The following is a 21,198-nucleotide window of genomic DNA, read 5'->3' as shown; positions in this document are numbered from 1 at the left end:
CACTGTGAGATACATAACCAACAACTAGAGTTCCTGTGTTTTTTTTCCTGCAGAGTCTTCTCCAAAGTCACAAAACCCTTCTCCTGATATCATAATTTTACTAAAATACTGTACTTTAAAACTTTTCTAACTATTTTTTCCTTTGTGCTTTTCTACTTACTATCAGCTCAGCTCCGCAGTAACCGCTCCTCGGAAGTGTGGTGACGGTAATGTACTTTCTATCTCTTATTTCAATGACCCCAGTGCAGTTCCTGTCCTTTAGCTGCAATGATGAAGTATTGAATCCCAACAACTCGATGTAACATTTACTATAAGATATAGTAATTTGTGTCATTCCACATTCAATGTTAATATCTGAGGGGGAAAAAAAAGTAAATGAGCAAATACACACAAAAAAGGTACACTATTCCTTGCCTATTATTATGTTCCTGGACAATTAACATTTGCCCTAACACATTTTATGGTGAATGGATGAAGGTGACGGAATTATCTATGTGTATCTGTAAATTTGGGATTATATTTCTGACTCTCTCTGCAACTGATTATAATTTGTGAACTTATACCGTTACCTTCAGGCCTGGCATATTCAGTAGAAGTGTTCTTTAATGATGGACTACAATGACACCCGGTAACTCCATCAACAGTCATGCACTCTTCATCAGGAAAACATTGAGTGACCACGGAACTGAAATCGGATTCTAGGAAGAAAGAAAATTACAAATTAAAAAATATCTTGTTTTCTTAAATGCTAAAATATCAATATTCTCACTTTAAACTGACATTTAGGAGCAGTTGGGCGCTTTTTTTAGCTGCCCCTGAACTATTCTCTATGTTATCTTATCAGTACATGTACACAGGATCCCTGATCTCTCCTCTATGTTATCTTATCAGTTCTTGTACACAGAATCCCTGATCTCTCCTCTATGTTATCTTATCAGTACATGTACACAGGATCCCCGATCTCTCCTCTGTGTTATCTTATCTGTACATGTACACAGGATTCCCGATCTCTCCTCTGTGTTATCTTATCAGTACATGTACACAGGATCCCCGATCTCTCCTCTATGTTATCTTATCAGTCCATGTACACAGGATCCCCGATCTCTCCTCTATGTTATCTTATCAGTCCATGTACACAGGATCCCCGATCTCTCCTCTGTGTTATCTTATCAGTCCATGTACACAGGATCCCTGATCTCTCCTCTGTTATCTTATCAGTACATGTACACAGGATCCCCGATCTCTCCTCTATGTTATCTTATCAGTACATGTACACAGGATCCCTGATCTCTCCTCTATGTTATCTTATCAGTTCTTGTACACAGAATCCCTGATCTCTCCTCTATCTTATCTTATCAGTACATGTACACAGGATCCCCGATCTCTCCTCTATCTTATCTTATCAGTACATGTACACAGGATCCCCGATCTCTCCTCTATGTTATCTTATCAGTCCATGTACACAGGATCCCCGATCTCTCCTCTATGTTATCTTATCAGTCCATGTACACAGGATCCCCGATCTCTCCTCTGTGTTATCTTATCAGTCCATGTACACAGGATCCCTGATCTCTCCTCTGTTATCTTATCAGTACATGTACACAGGATCCCCGATCTCTCCTCTATGTTATCTTATCAGTACATGTACACAGGATCCCCGATCTCTCCTCTGTGTTATCTTATCAGTACATGTACACAGGATCCCCGATCTCTCCTCTATGTTATCTTATCAGTACACGTACACAGGATCCCCGATCTCTCCTCTATGTTATCTTATCAGTACATGTACACAGGATCCCCAATCTCTCCTCTATGTTATCTTATCAGTACATGTACACAGGATCCCCGATCTCTCCTCTATGTTATCTTATCAGTACATGTACACAGGATCCCCGATCTCTCCTCTATGTTATCTTATCAGTACATGTACACTGGATCCCCGATCTCTCCTCTGTTATCTTATCAGTACATGTACACAGGATCCCCGATCTCTCCTCTGTTATATTATCAGTACATGTACACAGGATCCCCGATCTCTCCTCTATGTTATCTTATCAGTACATGTACACAGGATCCCTGATCTCTCCTCTGTTATCTTATCAGTACATGTACACAGGATCCCCAATCTCTCCTCTATGTTATCTTATCAGTCCATGTACACAGGATCCCCGATCTCTCCTCTATGTTATCTTATCAGTACATGTACACAGGATCCCCGATCTCTCCTCTATATTATCTTCTCAGTACATGTACACAGGATCCCCAATCTCTCCTCTGTGTTATCTTATCAGTACATGTACACAGGATCCCCGATCTCTCCTCTATATTATCTTATCAGTACATGTACACAGGATCCCCAATCTCTCCTCTATGTTATCTTATCAGTACATGTACACAGGATCCCGGATCTCTCCTCTATGTTATCTTATCAGTACATGTACACAGGATCCCCGATCTCTCCTCTGTGTTATCTTATCAGTACATGTACACAGGATCCCCAATCTCTCCTCTATGTTATCTTATCAGTACATGTACACAGGATCCCCGATCTCTTCTCTATGTTATCTTATCAGTACATGTACAAAGGATCCCCGATCTCTCCTCTATGTTACCTTATCAGTACATGTACACAGGATCCCCGATCTCTCCTCTATGTTATCTTATCATTACATGTACACAGGATCCCCGATCTCTCCTCTGTGTTATCTTATCATTACATGTACACAGGATCCCCGATCTCTCCTCTGTGTTATCTTATCAGTACATGTACACAGGATCTCCGATCTCTCCTCTATGTTATCTTATCAGTACATGTACACAGGATCCCCGATCTCTCCTCTGTTATCTTATCAGTACATGTACACAGGATCCCCGATCTCACCTCTATGTTATCTTATCAGTACATGTACACAGGATCCCCGATCTCTCCTCTATGTTATCTTATCAGTACATGTACACAGGATCTCCGATCTCTCCTCTATGTTATCTTATCAGTACATGTACACAGGATCCCCGATCTCTCCTCTGTTATCTTATCAGTACATGTACACAGGATCCCCGATCTCTCCTCTATGTTATCTTATCAGTACATGTACACAGGATCCCCGATCTCTCCTCTATGTTATCTTATCAGTACATGTACACAGGATCCCCGATCTCTCCTCTATGTTATCTTATCAGTACATGTACACAGGATCCCCGATCTCTCCTCTATGTTATCTTATCAGTACATGTACACAGGATCCCCGATCTCTCCTCTATGTTATCTTATCAGTACATGCACACATGGTCATGTATAGTCGTTTCTAGGTATCATAAGGTGTGGCGACCACAACAATAACTGTGAGGGTTCTTTCACAACATCAGAAACCCAGGCAGTTCACACTGCGCTCTGCGAACTGCTGCTGGTGTCAATTTAAAGTTAATGCAGCCTAATGCAATCCCGGTTCGAATACGTGTTTTTTCGAATTGACTTACCTTCATTTTCGTCTTCTTGAGCGCTTCCATCTTGATTGTGGGCATGTGAAGCCCACTAGGACTCTCTTCTGGCATAAGGTGCTGCTGGCTACCCAGCATGCACCTCCCGATCTCGTGCATGGCATGCGCAATCTAGACAGGGCGTATCGCAGACAGTGTGTCTGGTTGCCATCACGACGGGTGGCGACGGAGGAAGGGCCCCTGCCCCGTTGTTATGGCAACGAATCCTGTGGCGATGCCCACTGACCCCTGGGAAGTATGACACAAATCTCCCAGGAGCACAGGATATGCTGTACAGCACCGCAGCCCGGAAATGGCAGTGTCAGGGTTGAGTTCACCTGCTGGTGGCACTGGGGTTCACTTTGCAGATGGCTGCAGTTTCAGTGTCCACCAGCAGGTGTCCCCAAGAAGCCAGCAGGTTCTGATCAGCCACACCTGGCTTCAGCTGCCAGGTGGATATTTAAGGCTGCTCCTCCCTTTCCCCAGGGCGTCACTATCCTGTCTGATCGCCTCCTTGTTACCAGATTGTGCCTGATAACCTTCCATTGTCCTGATCCACCCTGCACCCTTCTGCTTTGTTTCATGTTCTTGTTGCCAGTCGTATTTCCCCTCCTTGCATCCCTGTTACCTTGTCCCTTTTGTTTTAGATATTGTATATAGATAGCAGTTTCGCTAGTTATACTTGTTTGCTGGGGTGGTTTATGCTCTCACTGGTTGCTGTGTGTGTTTATTGGTGTGTGCTCACTGTAAATAAATATCACTTTAATGATAAATACTTTGTTTGGTCTCAGTTCCTCTGTGTAGCTACGTGTCTGGTGGCCTTAGCCGCTGATCCTGACAGGCAAATTAGAAGGGACACCCTAGCAACAAGACAGATACAGTAAGGAAAAAATAATAATTTTGGCCAAATGTTGTCATGCGAGCAGAAAGGAACCGGTTTATATAAAGATGAAATAATGGGTGGAACTCCGGTTTAAGGAGAAGATGTATTTTCTGCACTCTATGGCAGGGTAGGTATTCCATTGCAGTATTGCATGGTGGACATTGCATTGTATTATTATGCAGGGGAATTTCCCTAGCCAGGGAGTTTTCATATACAGTGGATGCTCAATCGGGGATGGACTGGCCATCGGGACTACAATGAGATTCCCGGTGGGCCGATGGCTCAGTGGGCCGGTTGTAGGTCAGCGGCGATCTACCATTCAATCGCCGACAGCTGACGCCTGACGGGTAGATCGAGATTAGCCAGTATGCAGAGTAGCGCAGGAAACGTCTGTTCTCTCTCAAGTCACGCTGTGGTTGCTCCCCACCCCCCCAGTGGCCCCTCCTCTCTTCTCATCCATCCCCATTTGCTTGCGACATCATCTGGGATGGACGAGAAGAGAAGAGAGAAGGGTCTGCCGGGGGGCAGGGAGCAGCCACGGCGTGACATGAGAGAGAACACACGCTTCCTGCGCTTCTCTGCATGCTGGCAGGTAAACGATGTGCCATGTGCCCTGATGTGCTATGCCCCATGCCCTGATGTGCCCCGATGTGCTGTGCCTTAATGTGGTGTGCCCTGTACCCTGATGTGCTGAGCTTTGTACCGTGCCCTGATATGCACTGTACCCTGATGTGTTAATGTCCTGGGCCGGCCTGGATGAAGTCCAGGGTCACATTTTTGTCCCAGTCCAGCCCTGTGCTCCATCATTGGTTAATGTTTAGTGGATCTCACATTCAACGTTTTTTTTCTAACATGGCCCTGTATGTTATAATATCATTAATAAAGCACCAAAACTAATACTATCATGGTGGGCACATTGGTGGAAATAAAGTGAATTATCTGATCTTTTTGGCCAGCGGTAAGAAAAGATTATTTTGGGTTGGTGACCTTACTTACCTTTCACTATACATTGGCGATCCGTAACTCCTGTTGTAGAAGACAACCCTGTAGTAAGGTCTGATACAGGAAAAGTATTAGTAGAAGTTGTCCTCACAGTAGGACCTGTAGTGATATCAGATGTTGTGGAGTATGGAGTCTGAGAAGTTGTATCAAAATTTGTTGTAGAAGGTTCTGCTGTGGTGTTTGTCTCATTCCCTGAAACTACATTGGAAATACAGTTAGATTTTTGAACTTTTTCAGTGTTAGTGATGTATGAGAGATGCTAAACAAAGTCGAATATGTATTACAATTTTATATATTTTTTGAGATAATAATAATATAATAAATATAATATATAATATAATAAATAACATCCAACACATTTCAGGGGTCGGAGAAACTTCCACTTCATCAGGGCTTCAGATATAATAGTATAATAGGAACCTTGAATGGCTTAAAATAGAGCTTTTCATGTGTTCAATCTCACTTCTGGATCAGGAGCGTTACTGGCCAGTAGGGATGGGCAAACAGTTCGGCCCGAGCATAAGTTTGGGCCGAACTTTGGTTGTTTGGGTGTTCTGTCGAACACCAAACAATATGCTGATTTTGGGGAAAATTTGAAAGCCCTCCTCCTATCTACCTGGCGCCATCCCTGGCTCCACCCCCCTGGCTCCATCCCTCCAACTGGCTACACCCCCCTATCCACCTGGCTCCATCTCTTCACCTGGCTACACCCCCTTCTATCTACCTGGCTCCATCCCTCCACCTGGCTACACCCCCCTCCTATCCACCTGGCTCCATCCCTCCACCTGGCGACACCCACTTCTATCTACCTGGCTCTATTCATCCAACTGGCTACACCACCCCTCCTATCCACCTGGCTCCATCCCTCCACCTGGCTACACCCCCCACCTATCCACCTGGCTCTATTCCTCCAACTGGCTACACCACCCCTCCTATGCACCTGGCTCCATCCCTCCACCTGGCTACACCCCCCACCTATCCACCTGGCTCCATTCCTTCACCTAGCTGCACCCCCCCCCCCTTTTGTCCACCTGGCTCCATTCATCCACCTGTTTGCACCCCCTCTCCTGTCCACCTGGCTCCATCCCTCCACCTGGCTAACCCCCTCCTGTCCTCCTGGCTCCATCCTCCCTCCACCTGGCTGCACCCCCCTCTCCTGTCCACCTGGCTCCATCCCTCCACCAGGAGTTCTGGTGCTCAGATGTCACATTGTAGACCAGCCTTGCTGACTTTAATCTAACTGCAGACAATACACATTATCATAAGCATAAACATAGCAAACCTTCAAACAATAGCAGAATACCTAATTACAATTAACAATACAAGCAGTGATCTCCCCCTCCTCAGCCTAGTAGGCAACAGACTATATTAGGAGTAGACTGTCCAGCTCCTACACAGTTCCAGAGGTCTGTGATCAGCCCTTTAAATTACCATATATACTCGAGTATAAGCCAACCCGAATATAAGCCGAGGCACCCAATTTTATCACAACAAAAAAACGGTAAAACGTATTGACTCGAGTATAAGCCTAGGGTGAGAAATGCAGCAGCTACTGTAAGTGGAAAAGAGGGTCAACAATGCCCATTTGCAGCCTTACTATGCCCATTTGCAGCCTCAATGTGCCTCACTGTGCCCATCTGCAGCCTCACTGTGTCCATTTGCAGCTTCACTGTGCTCATCTGCACTTAGACATATGGGGTGCATGGGGAGCTGAAACAAAGGTTTCCCAACCTCTCCAAGGAAATCTGGTTTCCATGCCCCCCCCGCCCAAAGTGACCCCCGTTACACAGGGTAACAAGAAGAAGAAGAAGAAGAAGAAGAAGATTTTTTGAAAATTGTATATTAATATGTGATTACTTACCTGTACAGTAGGCCAACCAGCAGGTTGGTGTCCCCTGTAGATTATACACATAAAATCCTTCAGGACACAATTTTACTGCAATTTGATTGGACCATGTGCAGCAACTTTCACCATACCACCAGTTGGCACATGCTTTACGACTGACAATGCCATCGCTGACTGTTGGGTGTGGGCTGGTTATCCACATGGGAGCGTGTGTGCCACAGCTATAGAACGGTATACAGTACTCTGGGATATGAAGATCATATTCTCCTTTAAACCGATACCAGCCATACAGGTTGTCGTCGCAATGAATCCAATCCGTGGAATTCCAATAGTCTTGTTCGGTATGATTATTAGAAATACTGCGCCAAGTGTCGTTAAGTATGGTGTGATTGGAACAAGGGTCAATACAGGAATTTAATTCATTTTTATAATAATCAGAGGGACAAGTACACGTGTATGACCCGTATCCATTGGTACACACAGCTAGGGGATGACAGTCATTCAGAGAGCTCTCCGCACACTCATCAATGTCAACACAGCCAAATGCTTCATTATACTGAAATCCAGGGTTACAATTACAGGTGTAAGATCCGATAGTGTTCACACAGGAACCACCACCATAAAAATCACAAATGTTGGTGTAACGATCCTGACATTCATTTATGTCGTCACAATACGTCCCGTCTCCGGCAAATCCAACTTTACACGTGCACTGCTGGTCCCCACCAAACTCTTCACATGACGCATTCGGGTGACAGTCAGAGCAGTTTCCTAAAACAAAATATAATACATATATATAAAAATAATAATACAATTATGAAAAATAGGTGATAAATTAACGCCCGGCTCACACATATATACGTCGACACAATGCCTCCTGTGGGCAGATCGATGTATATATACGTAGGACTGGGAGATTTTGGCCCCAAAAAAATCTGCGATTAAAAAAAAAAAAAAAACTCGATTCACATTTTGAATTAAGTTTTTTTTTCCTAATGGACACCGCGCCGGCAGGAGTTTTTAGGCGGGGCCGCGTCTTCAGTCTAGTCCGCCGAGATCCTGGGAAAAGGCAGCGGACTACTGTAGGTGACCGCGATATTGTGTCAATCTTGTTCCCTTTCTCGGCGAGATTGACCACCTACGAGCCCCATCGCGAGAGCCAGCGCCGAGCCGGCTTGCCACGATGGGGAAAAAGCCGTCATAGAAGCGACGGGCATACGACTTGGATTCCTGCCAATTCTAGCCGCGGCGCTTGGTATGAATCATGAGGGGGAACTCCACGCCAAATTTTAAACCGACATGGGTTCCCCCCCAGGGGCATACCAGGCCCTTAGGTCTGGTATGGATTGCAAGGAGAACTCCCTACGCCGAAAAAACGGCGTGGGGGTCCCCCCACAATCCGTACCAGACCCGTATCCAAGCACGCCGCCCGGCCGGTCAGGAAAGGAGTGGGGACTCCTGAGCGCCCCCCCCTCCTGAGCCGTACCAGGCCGCATGCCCTCAACATGGGGGGATTGGGTGCTCTAGGGTGGGGGGCCGGTATCTGGGGGGCTCCCAGATTCTGATAAGCCCCCCGCCCGCAGATCCCGACAACAGTTGTCCTTATCAACATGGGAACAAGGTACTTTGGGGTGGGGGGGGCTGCAGGGTGCCCCCCCCCAGCCCCAGAGCACCCAACCCCCCCATGTTGAGGGCATGCGGCCTGGTATGGCTCAGGAGGGGGGGCGCTCGCTCGTCCCCACTCCTTTCCTGACTGGCCGGGCTTAGTGCTTGGATACCGGTCTGGTATGGATTGTGGGGGGACCCCCATGCCGTTTTTTCAGCGTAGAAGGTTCTCCCTGCAATCCATACCAGACCTAAGGGCCTGGTATGCCCCTGGGGGGAATCCATGCCGTTTTTTTTATTTAAAATTTGGCGTGGAGTTCCCCCTCATGAATTATACCAAACGCTGTGGCTAGAATTGGCGAGAATCCAAGTCGGATCCCCGTCGCTTCTAGCCTTTTCCCAGGATCGTGGCAAGGATTTTTTAGGCAAGGCCACGGCTTCAGCCTAGTCCGCAGAGCGCTGTTCCTATGAAAAAAAAAATCAAAAGAATCGATTTGGTCAAAATCTGAATCGATTTGCCCTTGCAACTCGATTCAGATTTTAAATAGATTTTTTCCCCAGCCCTATTTATACGTCCCTTTTGAGATGCGTAATTGTGGGCGTGCGCCACAAGCTCCGTGAGTCCGTCTGTGGGTGTACCCACGATTGTCTCACGGAGAGGAAGCATGGGGAAATGCTGACTCAAACAAGCATTTCCCCTAGTGACAGGACACTGATAACAGTGTCCTGTAATCGGGAGCGGTGATCAGTATCGTGACACACATAGCCCACCCCCCCCTAACAGTTAGAAGCACACTTGATGTCGTCCCTTCCATAAGCGGTTCAAGTCTCACTTTAAGATTGCTCTACTGCAGGGTAGTCTTCCTCGTCACGATTGCAGACTGACATCGGTGAGAGCCGGTGGTGAGGAGGACGGTCTATGTGGATCACTTTACCCCGGATGTCTCCATACTTAGATGTGCCTCTTTTAATCATCAACCATGTGAGTTGCTAAATGTTGTACCTTCATTAAATGTAACCATATTGCTACACTTAGAGGCACCTCTCTTCTCTTTTATACTCTGGAGCTCCTGCTGGATTTTGCTTCTAATCCCCTTGTGGAGGCTTCCATTTGTGGAGGGACATTTTATGGTGACACAACCAATCACATTGCTATAATCTTTTTATATGGACTATAAACTGAAGGACCTATGAATAAATGGCTGTGGAACGAATCATTTGAGTTCCCATTTCTTATGGGGAAATTTGCTTTGATATACAAGTGCTTTGGATTACAAGCATGCTTCCAGAACGAATTATGCTCACAATCCAAGGTTTTACTGTACATATATATATTTATAAAATGAAAATATATTTCTTTTAACAATGCATTGTATAAATGAAGATAAAATAATCATGTAGCATAGTAATCATAATAATAAATAGTCAGTCAGACGTACCTGATGTGTTCAGCCCTGCAAAAAGAAGCGAGAGTAGAGAAATCAGTCTTTGTTCTAATACAATTATCTATTGCAAATCACAATTCTACATTTAATGAATGTTCAAGCTTGCTATTATAAGGCTCTGCTGCCCTCTACTGCCTGAATATGATATAACTTACCAGTAAACCCCAATACTTGAACAATAAGCAATCCATTCCCCCAAGCCTTTAGAGTCCAGGATCCCACAGCTGGACCTTTTACCAAATGGGAACTTATAAAGGCATTTTTGTAAAGGTTGGAATAATTCTGTTTATTATAGGGATTTTCCTCCAATGTAATTGTGTTTTCTAAAAAGAAAATGTAAATATTCGTTTTTTTTTACATACATAGTGCAAACAATGAAAACAGTAGAATAAGCCAACATAGACATAATAGAGAAAATGAACACTTTTAAAGCAATATATATATACCGTATTTATCGGCATATACCGCGCACTTTTTTCCCCTTAAAATAAGGGGAAATCGTAGGTGCGCGATATACGCCGATACCCGCTCCCCGTGCTCAGTTTGAATACCTGCGCCGACATATACCGAGTGCAGTACACTCGGCTACATTCGGCCAGGCTCGGCTTCGCTCGTGCTCACGCATAAACGTCACAGAGCGTGAGCACGAGCAAAGCCGAGCCTGGCCGAATGTGTACTGTGAGAATGATTAACATCAATGACGTCCATTTTCAACAGATTCTATAATCACAACTGAAATACAGAACCTCGGTTTACGAGTAACGCGGTTAACGAGCATGTTGAATAACGAGCAATTTTCTTTTTTTAATTCTGACTCGGTTTGCGAGGGTTGTCTTGCAAAACTAGCAGAATTCAAGCCTCTGCGGTGTGCAGTACTGCATTTGGCCAGAGGTGTGGGGGGAGCCGGTGACACTCAGAACAGTTTGGAGCCGTTCCGAGAAATTCGGAAATACACGGAATCACTTGGAATCACTTGGTAAATACTCCGTAAATACTCAAACCTTTCCGAGGGTTTCTGAGATCAGCCGAGCTGTCCCTGAGTATTTCCGATGATCTCCAGCGCCCCCCCCCCACCTCTGGCCACATGCGGTATTGCATGTCATAGAAGTCAATGTGTAACAAATTATGGGCCAGATTCACAAATGAAATACGCCGGCGTATCTACTGATACGCCGGCATATTTTCAAATTTCCTGCGTCGTATCTTTAGTTTGAATCCTCAAACCAAGATACGACGGCATTTGGGTAAGATCCGACAGGCGTATGGCTTTGTACGCCTTCGGATCTTAGGATGCAATACTTCGGCGCCCGCTGGGTGGAGTTCGCGTCGTTTTCCGCGTCGGGTATGCTAATTAGCTGTTTACGACGATCCACGAAGGTACGCGCGGTCGTCGCATTCTCTTACGTCATCGCTAGTCGGCTTTTCCCGGCGTATAGTTACGGATGCTATTTCAATGGCTTATATTTAGACCAGCCATGTTAAAGTATGGCCGTCGTTCCTGCGTCAAATTATTATTATTTTTTTTGCGTAAGTCGTCCGGGAATAGGAAAGGACGTAACGCACGTCGCCGCACATCTAACATTAGTAACATGACGACGCCCATGTGGGGGGCGCCAGAAATATTTCTGCACCCAGGCGCCTGTGACCCTAGGATCGGCCCTGCCGTACATCTTGTTACAATGATGAGGAATGGATAAATATGTAGATTATGTAGATATTCTTGTACTTTCTTTCTATAATAAAATTCTTACCATTTGGATCGGTTATGTTAAGAGCAAATTTATCATCTCTTGTGATCAGTAAGTAGGATAAGGAAGTTGTGACATTAAACTCTTGAATGTATTGATTGGTGACATTTAATTTTATGTCCAGAATGTTCACAGATGAATTCAGAGGTTTAGATAAAAGTAATTCCAGGGAGGTCACCAACTGCAAAAGAGACATATATGCATTGTATTAGTATCAAAAATAAACAAAATGTGATCCATCCAATATTCGTCCATCCACCCAACGTCTAAATTTCAGGAGTTAACAATACCAGAGATGTATTTTCCATAATGGCATTTGTAGGCCAGTGTCTAGTGTAGCAAAGAAGGGGGAGAGTGGGGGTGAGGGAATAGCGGCTGAGGCTAGACCCAAGACCGCCACTCAAATTGGTTTGAGGGGACTATTTTCGGTACTAATAAAATCTGGTTGACAAAATAGTGTAAAAGGTTTATTGGTATAAAAACATTATTGTCCATAAAATTGCAAAACAAACAATAAATTGTACACATCAATGATTGGTCACGGTCGACTAGTTTCGCGGAAATTGATATACCGCTTCATCAGGACAGCCAATCCTATGAGTCAATTAAAGGTGCGCGGATGCCGGGCAGCCATAGGGTTTCCCGCCGCCACGGACAAGGGGATAGTTGGCGTGGAGGTACAATTAGGGGATCAGATAGCAATTAGGCACGACAGGGACTGTAGGCTGATGCAACCATGTAGGGGTTCAAAGAGCGGGCACAAAGATAAGCTGGTACAAATACTGGTAAAAACCAGGATAGTGTCATCCAGGGAGGGTATCCACGTTGGTGGCACAATGCATGGTAATGCATGGAATAGGGAGTTAGATAAACTAAGCCCGGGAGGGACCCCCAACATGGTGCCAGATTGAGTCCTGATCTGTCAGTGTTAAGCCGTCAGACCGTAGATGGACGGATCCACGTCTAGTGTAGCCTTTCTTAACCTCCCTGGCGGTATGATTCTTTCAGATTTTAGGTGCTGAAAGCGGTACAATTATTTTGCATGAAAATTTGACGTTTTACAGTGTAGGCCTGTAATTCTTAGGAATAATTTAAATCTGTCCAAACAGGAGTCTAGTAGACATCCCGGGTAAGATAAAGTTTGAAACACAAAATCATAAATAATTATAACAAATAATAATATAATAATAATAAAAATTAATCAATAATGTAATCAACTCAAAATCACTGAAATTTGCTCAGTTGCAGAATTGTCGCTGTCATTACTTTCAGTGTTTGATGACGAATTTCCCCACAAATCGCTATCACTCAATTCTGCAAGTGATTATAATTTATTATCGCTGTTTTCTAGCTGCTCTTAAACCACTTTTGACATAAAGGGACACTTTTTGGTTGCTATGGACAATCAAGAGTTTCCAGTCAGAAAGAACAGTATTTATAACATAAAAGTGCATGCAGGACACCGGACAGACCACTAGGGACAAAGGGAATGTGTATTTATTTTATACAGTACTGTATGTATACTGTTGTGACAGACTCACCCGGGACATCCCCGAACCATCTTATGTCTAAAATCATCCTATGTCCACTAGGGGCATAGGATGACTTAGGAATGATATCTTGGACTACCTGAGATGGGATTATTTAATTAATATCCACAATATATTCCAGGATATCTGTAAGAACTATTTACAGGTTGTTGATCCTCAACTCAACAGGTTAATTGTAAGAGTGATTCATTCATCATGTTGGGACACATACTGTTAGATGTTAATTGACCCTGATATTGTGTGAAGATGTCCTGTGTTTACACTTATGATAATGTGTATTGTATAGCAGGTGAGAGGAGACGGGATGTCTACCTTGAAAGGTCATATCTATGAGTCACCTAGTCTGGGTAAATGATTAGTTAATTAGCTCATGTTAATTTATGTTCTGGTTACCTCCTCTTTAAACTGTATATAAGGTTGTATTCTTGGTTCTATTAAACACTCCATGTTTAGCACACAAACAAGTCTTGTCTCGTTGTGTGCTTGTGAGTATCTGATATCTATATCCAGACTGATAGGAAGCAGTATATGACGGAAGCACTCAATCGGAGTGTGGGACGTTTCGTTACAATTGTGTTTTTACTTTTTTGAATTTGGCGCCGATCTCCACCCCCGTGTGTCGTAACGTCGCAGGGAACGGAGCTCGGTGGCACTCAACACTGTGTGAATCAAGCGAGGAGACAGCTCGATCGCACAGGGGGGAGACATCGCAGGATGCAGGTACAAGGTAAGTAAACCATGCCTGTATCCTGTAGATTCAATCTCGAGTCTGGCTCGGGGTTACCGCTATTGGTGCTGAAATTCCACCCCAAGCCAGACTCGGGATTACCACTCAGCAGGTTAACCAAAGTTTCTCCTGAGGTTTCTGAGGGGTTCCTTTAGCAGTGAGCAATAGTGAACCTACCTCATGATGTCTACTTAGTTTCAGAACCAACACCAATGGGCAGAGCAAATGAGGCATGATGGAATCTCATCCCTGGTATCTCAAGTTAATAACCACTGACACCAAGGAACATTTTAACTATCTTTAATGGGGAGCATTCTTCCCACCAACTATTAATGTAATATTATACCCATTAATATGAAGGGACATTCTTTACCCTTACCATCATTGTAAGGAACATTTTTCTTACTGTCTAGCGATGAGTGAACTAGCCTGGGTTCAGTGTTCTGGACCCAGCCTGAAATCCACAAACCCTAATCATAGCATAGAACCCCTTTAAAGTGAATGGGAGCTAAATTTTATATATTTTTTTTAGCCTTTTCAAGGCCTGATTGCAACCTGTTGTTAAAAAAGGACATGGGTAGACTAGCACTACCATGGAGAATCATAATGATAATGCTAATAATGTTAATTAAGAAAAAATGGCCGGATCAGGATTTGATCTAGGTCATTGCCAGGGTTAGGGTCAAAGGCCATAATCAGAGCTAAAGGTCAGTGTGAAAAGTGGGTGTCAAAAACACAATTTGTCCAGTTATATTTTGTGCATCCAGCTCTTAGAAAATAAATAAAAACTGTGCTGGTCAGAACTGTTGTGACACTGGGGGTGATTTACTAAAGGCAAATCCACTTTACGCTCCAAGTGCACTTGGAAGTGCAGTCACTTTAGATTTGAGGAGAAGATCTGAAATGAGGGGAAGCTCTAATGATTTTATCATCCAGTCATGTACAAGCATACATGCTGTTTTTTACTTTCCTTGCATGTCCTCCTCAGATCTACAGTGGCTGCACTTCCAAGTACCCTTCCAAGTGCACTTGTAGTGCAAAGTGGATTTTCCTTTAGTAAATAAACCCCACTGTCAGAGTTTGTTGTCTGTTATGACCAAATCAATGTAAAATGAATTCACATGGATTACTGCTCAGGTTATGACTTCATAAAATGCAACCTGATGATAACTGTGAGATGACTTATCAAGAAAATGAAAACCAAACAAGAGAGAAACATCTTTGTGAATTAAATATACATCATGTGTCTATATTTATCATCATCATCAATAGCTTAGACCAGGGGTGCCCAACCAGTGGCCCGGGGGCCACATGTGGCCGGCGGAGCCCTCTGATGTGGCCCCCAACCTCCTGCTCTGGGATAGGATAACATAGAATAGAATGCTGTTATTAAAGGTAAGTTTATTACTAAAATCACAGTGTATATATGGGCATATGTGTTCTGCAGTGGTTACTGGGCTGCTTTCAAACTGATCCACGGGTGCAGAGAAGTGCACCTGAGGGATACCTGCACTGAGCCATAGACTTCTATTACCTGCCAGTTTGGTGTGCTGAGAGTAGAGTGGGCTCTATAGAGCTGAGTGGGCTGCCAACAACCCGCTCCGCTCATTGTGGCACCGTGACCGGTTACCAAGCCGCTTAAGTGGTCCATGTTCTTCAATAGGTTGGGCACCCCTGGCTTAGACTGTTAAAAATAGAAAAATACAACGTCTTACCTGATAATAATTATAATCATTAACAGCGAGGAATTCTCCAAAACTAATAGATGAGATGTTATTGAATATTTCTTCTTCTGAGGCACTCACTGAACAATTTCCAGTATACAGCATGACATAAACCTGAAGAGAGAAATACTATAATTGTCTAGGGGTAAGAAAAATATAGACATTAAATGATCTTATGTAACTTGTATTGATATACATTCTACAGAGATGCTGCAGAAAGTAAACCTGGAGAAAGATAATATGATTAGCTATTGGTCAGAGATACGTAGACGATGTATGACTTTACATGAATAGTTCTTACTTGTGATTTCTTTTCCTCCAGCAATGTGTAAACCTCAGACAGGAGCTGAGGGTCATTGTAATCTATCATGGAACCAGAAGTGAATACGGTAATGACAGACTCAGCGGGGGAAATTTCCAGAGCTCTTTTTAGTCCATAGAGAAGAGACTGATTGCAAGGAAGCATTTGGACGTCTGCCTGAGAGTCCCTGTAGTTTCCCTTTATGCTTTGCAGGAAATAGCCCTTCTCGGTAGTGATGGTTTCATTTGTGTCTAAATAGAAATCAGATTATTGGAAAAGTAGAAATGTGTTCATTCCATCTCTCACAGACATTATTTAGGCTTTCATTTATTAAAAATGTAGTGTTGTGATTTTATGCGTGTGCTTCATGTTTTTTTTTCTTTCTGAAAAATGCAATAAAATACTAATGTTAAAAGAAAAAAAAAACTATGAGGTTGTGGGGAATGGGGTCAGAAGCTGGTAAGAGAAGATCTTAAAGGGGTTGTAAAGGTAAAATTATTTTTCCCTAAATAGCTTCCTTTACCTTAGTGCAGTCCTCCTTCACTTACCTCATCCTTCTATTTTGCTTTTAAATGTCCTTATTTCTTCTGAGAAATCCTCACTTCCTGTTCTTCTGTCTGTAACTCCACACAGTAATGCGAGGCTTTCTCCCTGGTGTGGAGAAAGCCTCTTGAGGGGGCAAGCAGGAGGGTCAAGACACGCTCTACTTTGCAGATAGAGAAAGGAGCTGTGTGTTAGTGGGCATCCTGACTATCCTGCTCGCCCCCTCTCCCCTCAAGAGGCTTTCTCCACACCAGGGAGAAAGTTTCGCATTACTGTGTGGAGTTACAGACAGAAGAACAGGAAGTGAGGATTTCTCAGAAGAAATAAGGACATTTAAAAGCAAAACCGAAGGATGAGGTAAGTGAAGGAGGACTGCACTAAGGGAAAGGAAGATATTTTGGGGGACAAAAATTACCTTTACAACCCCTTTAATATACAAAGAAAAAGAGCCGCTGCTCCGGGTGTCTGATGAGAACCTGAGGTGAAATGTCTCGTAGAGTGCCAGCCCCGGCCCGCCTCTGTGGGAAACTTGTAAGAAAAGAAATGGCTGCACATCCAGGAATTCTGATTGCCTTTTATTGTTCAAAGTGATAACAAGAAGACACCAACACCAGGTCACGTAGACGCGTTTCACACAAACATATTGTGCTTAATCATTACTGAATATCATCAATGATTAAGCACAAGATGTATGTGTGAAACGCGTCTACGTGACCTTTGTGTTGGCGTCTTTGGTGTTATCACTTTAAACAATAATCGGAATTCCTGGATGTGCAGCCATTTCTTTTCTTACAAGAGAACATCTTGCCAATGTAAAAACCCAGCGGGTATTTGGGGTGGATGGATTGCCATTTACCAATTAGTTTTTAATACAAGAAAAATCTCAATGCCACATTGGTGATACCACATCGTTCAGAAAGTTTGTGCCAAGCTTGCGGAGACCTGCAAAAAAGATTCTGGAAGAGTCCAAACCCAACCAGGGCTGTCTTAATGAAAGGGCACACCTGGGCACTGACCAGGGGCCCCAGCTGCATGCGCCCACGCTGCCCCAAAATTGGGGGCCACATGATGGTCCTGAGAGTGATAGATACACAGGGGAGGCAGTCTGCCTCCTACCTACTTGATGTCTGTTTACCTGCACTGTCATCGTTGTAGGGGCCCCAGAGCATTACTTTGCCCAGGGGCCCATGATGCTATTAAGACGGCCCTGAACCCAACAACACATAAAATATGGAAGTACCTTTTTGAGAAACATTTTTTTCCATTGCCATCCTTCAGAGATTCTCCTCAAGAACAAAACCTCTAATCACAATTTAGTACCGAAAACAAGTAAGAAGTGAGTTTGTATTTACCTGCATTGTCCAGTGTTACTGAGGTATATTGTCGGGTGACACAGGGAAATCTTAAAGATAAGAGATTCACAACTATTTCCAAGTAGAATGAAAAACCTAAGGAGTTGAGGTATTTGTCTGCTAACACAGTAAAAGAGGTCCCCTCTGCAACACAAAACATGAAATATGACATTAAACAAAATTCAATAAATACTTTTAAATAAAAAATAAATAAATTGATACATATACATTTAAATAAATATTTCCTTTATCAGTGTTATGGTGGAATTAGTATTTTGATTTAGAACCTAAGACACGTGAAAGACATCACAAGAAAAACCTATGGAATAGCCCTGGGGCTATCATATAAAAAAAATACAAAATTCTGAGTTTCAAAGTCAGAATTCTGACTTTTAATCTCAGCATTCTGACTTTTAACCACTTGCTTACTGGGCACATATACCCCCCTCCTGCCCAGGTGAAATTTCAGCTTTCGGCACTGCGTCGCTTTAACTAACAATTGCGCGGTCGTGCGACGTGGCTCCCAAACAAAATTGACATCCTTTTTTCCCCACAAGTAGAGCTTTCTTTTGGTGGTATTTGATCGCCTGTGCGGTTTTTATTTTTTGCGCTATAAACAAAAAAGAGCGACAATTTTGAAAGAAATACAATATTTTTTACTTGTTGCTATAATAAATATGCCAATTAAAAAAAAAAAACACATTTTTTTCCTCAGTTTAGGGCGATACGTATTCTTCTACATATTTTTGGTAAAAAAAAAAAAAAAACGCAATAAGCGACTGGTTTGCGCAAAAGTTATAGCGCCTAAAAAATAGGGGACAGAATTATTATTTTTTTATATTTTTTTTTTTATTAGAAATGGCGGCGATCTGCGATTTTTTTTGGGACTGCGACGTTATGGCGGACACATCGGACACTTTTGACACATTTTTGGCGCCATTCACATTTATACTGCGATCAGTGCTATAAATATGCACTAATTACAATATAAATGTGACTGGCATTGAAGGGGTTAACATTAGGGGGTGAGGAAGGGGTTAAATGTGTACCCTGCATAGTGTTTCTAACTGTAGGTGGAGGGGGGGTGACTGGGGGAGGTGACCGATCTGTGTCCCTATGTACAAGGGACACAGATCGGTCTCCTCTCCAGAGACAGCACCGCTGTCTCTGTGTAAAACGGCAATGAGAGATGATCTCATATGTTTACATATGAGATCATCTCTCATTGGCCGCACAGAACGCATCGCAAACGGCCACTCTGATTGGCCGTTTGCGGCGATCTGTAATTGGCTGTGTCCAAGGGACACGGCCAACACAGAGTTTCCCCGCTGCGCGCTCTGGAGCGCGCGCGGGGAACGCGCAAAGGGGCGGACGTCAATTGACGTCCACTTGGATTTTCGGATCCGCGCTGTAGCCGTCATTTGACTATAGCGCGGGTCCCAATCGGTTAATCTCAGAATTCTGACTTTGAAACTCAGAATTTTGTATTTTTTTTTTTTTTGATGGCCCCGGGGCTCTTCCATAGATCTTTAGTTACAAAAGAAGACAAAATTATAATTATTTTTTTTGTCTGGGTAAAATAGGCAAAAGGTACCTCTGGGGAGGGGAACACACTAATTGGTCCTTAAAACGTCATATGTCTCCAGAAGACCCAGGATGGTCAGATCTGAGGGCCAGATTCACCAAAGAGATACGACGGCGTTTCTCCTCATACGCCGTCGTATCTCTGTTTCTATCTATGCGACTGATTCATAGAATCAGTTACGCATAGATATCCATAAGATCCGACATGTGTAATTGTTTTACACTGTCGGATCTTAAGATGCAGTACCGCGTCCGCCGCTGGGGGAGAGTTCGCGTCGTAAACCAGCGTCAGGTATGCAAATTAGCAGTTACGGCGGATCCCTGACGGATTTTTGCGTTCGCTACGTCGCCGCTAGTCTAGTTTCCCGTCGCAAATTTAGTCGTCGTTTTGGGTGCCCTAACTTTAGTCAGCAATCGTATTGCTGTCTAAAGTATGGCCGTCGTTCCTGCGTCGAAATTTAAAATTTAACGTCCTTTGCGTAACACGTCCGGGAATACGGAAGTACGCTACGCACGTCGCCGTTCGAAAAAAATGACGTCACGGCGCGCAAAGCACGGCGGGAGTTAGGAAACGGAGCATGCGCAGTAGGTCCGGCGCGGGAGCGCGCCTAATTTAAATGGCACACGCCCATTTGAATTGGCCCCGCCTTGCGCCGGAGGCCGCCGGCGTAGTTTTCATCGTGAATCAGGCACTTGCGATGAAAACTTGCGGCTGGTGGGTTGGTGGAATGGAATATCGTAACGCCGTTAACCCCTGACCGTTACATCTGTCATCTTTTTGGCCCGTTGTCTGCAAAAAATAAATTTGGGTCCGTGACCAGACTTACCTCTCACTGTACAGCCGCGATGTGTAACTGCTGAAGTGGAAAGAGGTCCCGTTGTTTGACCTGATGAGGTAAAAGCATCAGTGGAAGGAGTTTCCATGGTAAGAGGTGTAGAGTCCGTTATAAAATTTGAAATGTCAGTAGTGGGATACGAAGTTGTAGAAGCAGTATCAGTGGAATCTGTTGTACTTAAATCTGTTGTAGAAAGAGGTTCCATTGTAAAAGCTGATGATGTAAGAGGATCAGTGGAGGGAGTTTCCATTGTAAGAGGTGTGGGGTTATCAGATGCCGTAGAGGCAGAGTCAGTTATCAAATTTGGGATGTCCGTAGTGGGATACGAAGTTGTAGAAACAGTATCAGCAGGAACTGTTGTACTTAAATCTGTTGTAGAAAGAGGCTCAATTGTAAGAGCTGATGAGGTAACAACATCAGTGGAAGGATTTTCCATGGTAAGAGGTGTGGGGTTATCAGATACCATAGATGTAGAGTCAGTTATCAGATTTGGGATGTCCGTATTGGGATACAAAGTTGCAGAAGCAGTATCAGTGAAATCTGTTGTACTTAAGGCTGTTGTAGAAAGAGGTTCC

At 43.8% G+C, this 21,198-nt stretch overlaps 1 protein-coding gene across 1 annotated transcript in view; it reads right to left on the bottom strand.

Annotated features, from left to right (window-relative positions):
• LOC120942945 (uromodulin-like) overlaps positions 1-21,088 on the bottom strand; it is a 30,501-nt gene extending 9,413 nt beyond the window's left edge. Inside the window, exons 1-11 of the mRNA XM_040355925.1 lie at positions 20,615-21,088; positions 18,204-18,347; positions 16,309-16,559; positions 15,999-16,121; positions 12,010-12,187; positions 10,414-10,581; positions 10,253-10,267; positions 7,224-7,979; positions 5,357-5,560; positions 570-698; positions 161-354 (exon numbers count right to left, since the gene is read on the bottom strand). Coding sequence (XP_040211859.1) covers positions 161-354; positions 570-698; positions 5,357-5,560; positions 7,224-7,979; positions 10,253-10,267; positions 10,414-10,581; positions 12,010-12,187; positions 15,999-16,121; positions 16,309-16,559; positions 18,204-18,347; positions 20,615-21,059 — 2,607 coding nt within the window. The 5' untranslated portion in view covers positions 21,060-21,088. The remainder of the gene's footprint in view (positions 1-160; positions 355-569; positions 699-5,356; positions 5,561-7,223; positions 7,980-10,252; positions 10,268-10,413; positions 10,582-12,009; positions 12,188-15,998; positions 16,122-16,308; positions 16,560-18,203; positions 18,348-20,614) is intronic.
• Between the last annotated feature and the right edge of the window lie 110 nt (positions 21,089-21,198).

Source organism: Rana temporaria, chromosome 6 (genome assembly GCF_905171775.1).
Source record: "Rana temporaria chromosome 6, aRanTem1.1, whole genome shotgun sequence".
Classification (NCBI taxonomy): Eukaryota; Metazoa; Chordata; class Amphibia; order Anura; family Ranidae; genus Rana; species Rana temporaria.
Note: the sequence above shows the minus strand (reverse complement) of the source record. Positions and strands in the feature narration are given on the sequence as shown.